General features: G+C 42.4%; 1 protein-coding gene across 4 annotated transcripts in view; it reads right to left on the reverse strand.

Annotated features, from left to right (window-relative positions):
- The window catches only part of ammecr1 (AMMECR nuclear protein 1), a 44,103-nt gene extending 38,447 nt beyond the window's left edge, over positions 1-5,656 (reverse strand). For 2 of the 4 annotated variants that reach the window (XR_009815500.1, XM_061963397.1), the window contains exon 1: positions 4,311-5,655. Coding sequence is in view for 2 of the 4 variants with exons in the window: in XM_061963397.1 (XP_061819381.1) it covers positions 4,311-4,792 (482 nt within the window). In the remaining 2 variants the exon portion in view is untranslated. Of the gene's footprint in view, positions 1-4,310 lie in introns of all 4 variants that reach the window. The other 2 variants (XR_009815499.1, XM_061963396.2) reach the window with 2 other exon arrangements.
- Positions 5,657-6,000: the final 344 nt, after the last annotated feature.

The raw sequence follows: 6,000 nt of genomic DNA on the forward strand, positions 1-6,000 counted from the left end.
AGAAAAAAATCATAATATGACCCATAATATGACCTTGTCTAAGTTACTAGAGGAAATATATATATATCGTGATAGACATGTAATCATATCAATATAAAAAATGTGTTCGGTAAAACATTCGATAACTATTTTTTTTGGGAGGGGAGTGGGGTCGGAAAAAAACTAAGAATAAAGCTTGGTTGGTTGCATGTACAAAGCACTCGCGTTCGTAAGTCAGTATTTATTTTTGGACATGTGGTATAATAAGCGGTCTTGCTCCTGCACCACCGTCTTTAATAGTAACAGTAATTCAGTACAGTGTAAGTCATTTCCAAATCTTAGCTTTGTCCCAATGGTTAGTCTGCAGATGGCGCTTCAAGTTGGTTGTATTTTTGCCTAGGAAATTTGAGCCACGGGGTTTACAAGTTGTTTTGTTGTTTAACGCGGCAAAGTGTGTACATGTGTCTTCTGTTCTCTTTCTTCCTGGTGTAGAAGACATATTGTATTGATGGTCTTGCATTGATTCTTGCTTTCCGCGTAAAAAATTAAAACAGTGTCCCTTCCAAAGACGTTAGTTCTGATAGGATACACTTTGTACTTTTCCACCCGCCCCTCTCCCACATAAAACCGTGATTGGATATTTTGTCCTACCTGCTTAAAGACGAAATTAAATATAATTGGATTTCGTCAGCACGGTGGAAGAGGGGTTAGTGCGTCTGCCTCACAATACGAAGGTCCTGAGTAGTCTTGGGTTCAATCCCAGGCTTGGGGTCTTTCTGTGTGGAGTTTGCATGTTGTCCCCGTGACTGCGTGGGTTCCCTCCGGGTACTCCGGCTTCCTCCCACCTCCAAAGACATGCACCTGGGGATAGGTTGATTGGCAACACTAAATTGGCCCTAGTGTGTGAATGTGAGTGTGAATGTTGTCTGTCTATCTGTGTTGGCCCTGCGATGAAGTGGCGACTTGTCCAGGGTGTACCCCACTTTCCGCCCGATTGTAGCTGAGATAGGCTCCAGCGCCCCCCGCGACTCCAAAGGGAATAAGCGGTAGAAAATGGATGGATAAATTTTGTCACTGTCAACATTTTCCTCTGGTTTTTATTTGTTGACAAAAGTGTCCGTTTATTTTGTCATTGGTTTAGTCAGCGTGCATTTGTTTCTATTTGTTATCGTCCAAATATCGTCAAGGAAAAATAGATCATTGACGAAAATTTTTAGTCAACAAAATTAACACTGCTTTAACTGACCAGTCTCTTCAACAAAGACGTTGTTTGTTCCGTGTTTGCAAACTTTGAGTGTGCATGAAAGAGGGACACACACAGCGAGCGCTGCAGTGACAGGTCCGCAACAATCACTTGTCCATTTGGTTATGATTAAAGTTTATTTCGTAAATGCTATAAAAATGCACACATTTTTACTCTAGTTTAATCAACTTTGCAAAATGCAAATTAAAGGGTTAAAATCTGTATTCGCATGTGTGCATGTGCCTTTTTTTTAATACACGCACAACCTATTTTGAGTCACAAATGCAAGCAAATTACTCGCATTGTACAGTCCTGCTTGACTGGTGACAGACATTGGCAACATGGAATTCCACCATTCCAGCCCAAACATTGTCACGCAATGACGCACTTAACATGATTCCAAAGAGGACATTATGTTCCATTTGGATGTTGGTTCTTACAGTGGCCACTGGGATAGGAGAGCAAATTCTATCTGTCACAACTACTGACACATGGAAACGTTTGTTCTGCGGTCTTTCATTTGTGGGGAGTTGCTAGATTTTCCATTTATGAAAAGGTAAAGTTAGTCACACTCGCATGGTTGTGAGAAGTATTTTTATAAGGAATGTGAAAAGTATTTGGTGGCAGCTACCATTGTTTATTTATATAACAATTGTAGGTATCTGAAATGGTCAGGCACAAAAACAACAATGTATACAGTAATTCCTAATTTGGGATAGTTTGTACTGTACAATACACTTGAATAATTGACATAAGCACTACTTGACAAGTGACATTAACACTGAATGTGTATGTATGACATTCAGTTATGTCTGACATATACCACAAAATTAACAATAGGACCGTGGATTCAACAATGATTCAACATTACACCATGCCTTTGACATTGTTTGCTCCTAATCCTGTTTTTAAGGACAATTGCGTGCTTGAATGCGGATGCAAATCTTGGAACATATCAGATTACCGGTACAATCTTTCTACAAGGTGGGGTCAAACGTCTCAGTCAGAGAGCATTGTGCTTATGGACAAAAAATATCGTATCTCCATAGTAAGCTTGAAGGTTAACTGCACTTTTTTTTGGAATTCTGCCTATCGTTCACAATCATTATGAGAGACAAGAAGACAAAGGTTATTTTTTTGCTTTATAACATAAAAATTGGCTGGTTCTCAGTGGCTAGCAATGCAGCTAATGGTAATCAATTCTACCTCTAAATCACTTTAAAAATGAATTCAAAAACCATCAACAATACTTCATTTACTTTCCTTAACCCGTATAATAACCAAGCTGTAGCGACATTGTTATTGTAAGAGCAACCACTGAGGAACACTTTTTCTATCAGTGTTGGCGCTAGGAATTTTCTGTCTATTGTGGTAACACATTGGCGTGCTTCGGTATTAGCCGTAAAAAAGATAACTACAACGAGATAAGTTAGCTTCCACAACACAAAACACGTTTGAGTTTGTAATGCACAACACAGTGTACGACACCAATTTGTACTGACTGAAACACATGACCAATCATATAACAGCATCTGTAAACTATTAGCCCACATTTCATGTTTTGTTTGTACACAGCTGAGCTAGCCAGACAGCGTATGTAATGTAGTTGTAATAACACGCATGGCGTGCTGCGTGTATAATGATCGATATTAAAAGGGACTCACTCGATGGACAGTTGTTCGTTTGGTCCAACTGGCCGGGGACGTTTCCTATTGATTTTGGCTAAGCAATCCATTTTAGTAGAAATAGCTTGGTTCCAAGTTCCATACTTATAGCAGTTTTATAGCGTCAATATAGCTTCCATCACCCTCTCCCGGCTTCCGTCTGCTCCAACGTCTCGCTCTTCCGTCGTGGTCGTTTCTACAAGCAGCAGTATATTTAGCTTCAAAAGTGTAAGGTTTTAAATTCTCATTTGTACCAGAATAGCCAACTTCATTGTCAAGTTTGCCATGATTAGAAAACACACTTGTGTTTGATTCCGGAAGTAGGAACACACATGTTGCCAGAAGTGAGACGTGCGCTGGTATGGAAACAGAAATCAATGCGCGGATGAATGATGAAAATAATCAAAATACAGTAAACATTGAACATATTACGTATTGTTATGAACGTGTCTGTTACTACATTATATACAGGCTTGCATTGTGTATACAGAACTGCTGCTGCAGGGGTTTGAAAGTGTTTTAGAGGGATTTGAATTCTATATGATCATACAATAAAAGTACCAGTAACACTCATACATATGCACGGTTAACTCACAATACAGGCATTTATTCAAGATATGGAGATAGCTTGACAAGAAACATCTTTGTTGGCTCGTGTACGTTATTAGTTTAAAAATCAATAAACCCTATATAGGACTTTTAATACATTTGTTACCAATTGGGTAGTGATAATCTAATATGTGGCTTCTTTACCAGGTTAATGTTTGCATTGAGCTAGCCAAGCTTTGACTGTAGCAATAGAGTTCATTGAGTGTAGAATGTAGCAATATGGAGTTCATTGAGTGTATAACTAACGGGATTAATGAGCACGAAAGCTAACATCAAACATACTGTACAAAATTTCATCATTAAGTGTTTTGTGTGTGTTTTACTCAAAGGTGGGTTGTATAAAGGCACATAACTTATAATTATTTCCACCCTATTTGTGGGGGTAAGCTAATAATAGCTAATAGCAAGCAAGGCTTAGCTAACGTTAGCCACAGATCTTCCGCGTTTAAATTGTACTATAGTTAATTCTTCCCGAAATGTGAAAATAGTCTAAATAAAAGACCAGAGGCCGTGCTGAATTTTCGTGTTTCGATTAAATGTCGAATGATTTTAAAAAGACGGTTACTTTGAGGTACAGTAGGCCAGTGCTGTCAGTACGGTTATCTCCGACAAGGCCCCAAATTCCAACCAACCACATTAAGCCACAATGGAGGGATTTTCACATTAAAATGATTAGACAAAGCAATATTTCTAGAATTGTTAAGAGTTTGGTGTATTAACTCCGGAGGCAAAGTTATGAAGTGGTTAAATGCCTTCTTTCTTCTTAGAAACATGCAGCAAAAACACAACATCAAGACATGAAGTTCTTTACTTACTAGGGATCGTTTGTAAACCTGGGTGTTCTCGGGGGTTGGTATCCGTATAGATGGCAATAAAGCACGTCAAAGCAGAAGCAGCACATCTCCGCTGATACAACCATTTTTCTGCCTCCACTTCCCAATCCAGGTCCTGGGCTGAGATTCGGGGAGAGACCGGAGGAAGTGTAACCGGCCGGGGCTGGAGACAGAGTGCTTGGTCCACAGCTGCCACCGCTACTATTACTACCACCGCCGCTAACGTTACCCCCGGGTCCCCCCAGGCCGTTCGCCCTGCTCACGCTCGCCGCTCCAGCAACTGTCGCGGAGGAGCCAATCCCCAACTCCGATCCACAATGTCCGCTTCCTGCCACCCCGCTTCCCGCCCCCACCCCGCCGGGACCCCCCGACCCGGGCGATCCCGACAGCTTCTGCTTCTTCACCCCGCAGCACCCGGCCGCCATCTTGGAACAATCTGCACCTACACACCGCTTCCGACCCATAACCGTCACCGCGGGAAGGGTGGGGGGGTGAACGCCGACCACACGTAGAAATCCCACTGCGTTGACACGTATGGCGGACAATACTCCACTTTTACTCTTATTTCCCCCCTTTGAACGTCGACGTGGGCGATGAGGCGAGAAGACTGCAGTGTCACGCTGGCGTTGCTTTAATATGCGTGACGAGCTATAGCTGACGCCACCATTTTTTTAAATATATCCTCCCTCGGCTAACACGACACCCTCCGAGGCTGTTGCCAACTAACAAATAAGTTCATCCGAGCAGGCCGCGGTTGTTAGAAGCCGGGCGGTCCAGATGTGAAGCTGCCTCTTCAACAGGAAGCCTCAAACCCATAAAGTGCCATGGACGCTCATTCCCGTTCCACCAGCTTGTGTTGCTACAACTTGTCAATTACACAACACTTTGCTGTGATTCCGGACGGCGGCACCACGCAGACTTAAAATGGCATCTGTCAATGCAGGGCTGCCATGGCACAATGGACCGCGTCGGCGCAAAGCGAGACATTTCAGGACCATTTAGCCCACAGTTTGCACCTGCATCACGGTATATATATGCTCTTGGATCCTGACTCGGTAGAAGCACAATAACAACACACACACCCGCGTCAAACGCCGAGCGGAAAGTTTGCGGTATAGCTTTGTTTAGAGGCTGCCATCCTGTATGAGAGGGTGCATAACGAAGCGCTTTCTCGTCCGTCAGCCGTGAGAAATCTTCCGCCCCGCACAGGCCGTCTCTCGGCTGCTACCGTTCGGGTAGGAGAGCCCTGTGCTCGGTCGGTCCGTACTGTGTCGTTGCCACGTCGGAACCGGATTCAGGAAAATACATTGCGCCCCCCTCTCTACGTATATAATGCGCAAAGTTTTTTTTGTTTTTTTGGGGTGGGTGTTTTGTTGACGTGTGTTCCTCCAGCGCGCGTGCGTACCCGTGACTGTGGGATCGATCCAAACCACGCTGGTGACGACACCAAATTAGTTCTTTATTGATCATTTACAGGAAATTACTACTTTTACAGAACAGTACGAACAATAAATTTGATATCCCAGAATTATTATTATTACCACATTACCATGAGATAATCTTACTTCCTTGATTATTTATCTTATGTTACGAATGAAATAACTAATCATGAGAACTTCAGTGGTTATGTATTTATCTATTATTTTATTTTATTTCTGGTACAAATTAAATT

Source organism: Nerophis lumbriciformis, linkage group LG09, assembly GCF_033978685.3.
Source record: "Nerophis lumbriciformis linkage group LG09, RoL_Nlum_v2.1, whole genome shotgun sequence".
NCBI lineage: Eukaryota > Metazoa > Chordata > Actinopteri > Syngnathiformes > Syngnathidae > Nerophis > Nerophis lumbriciformis.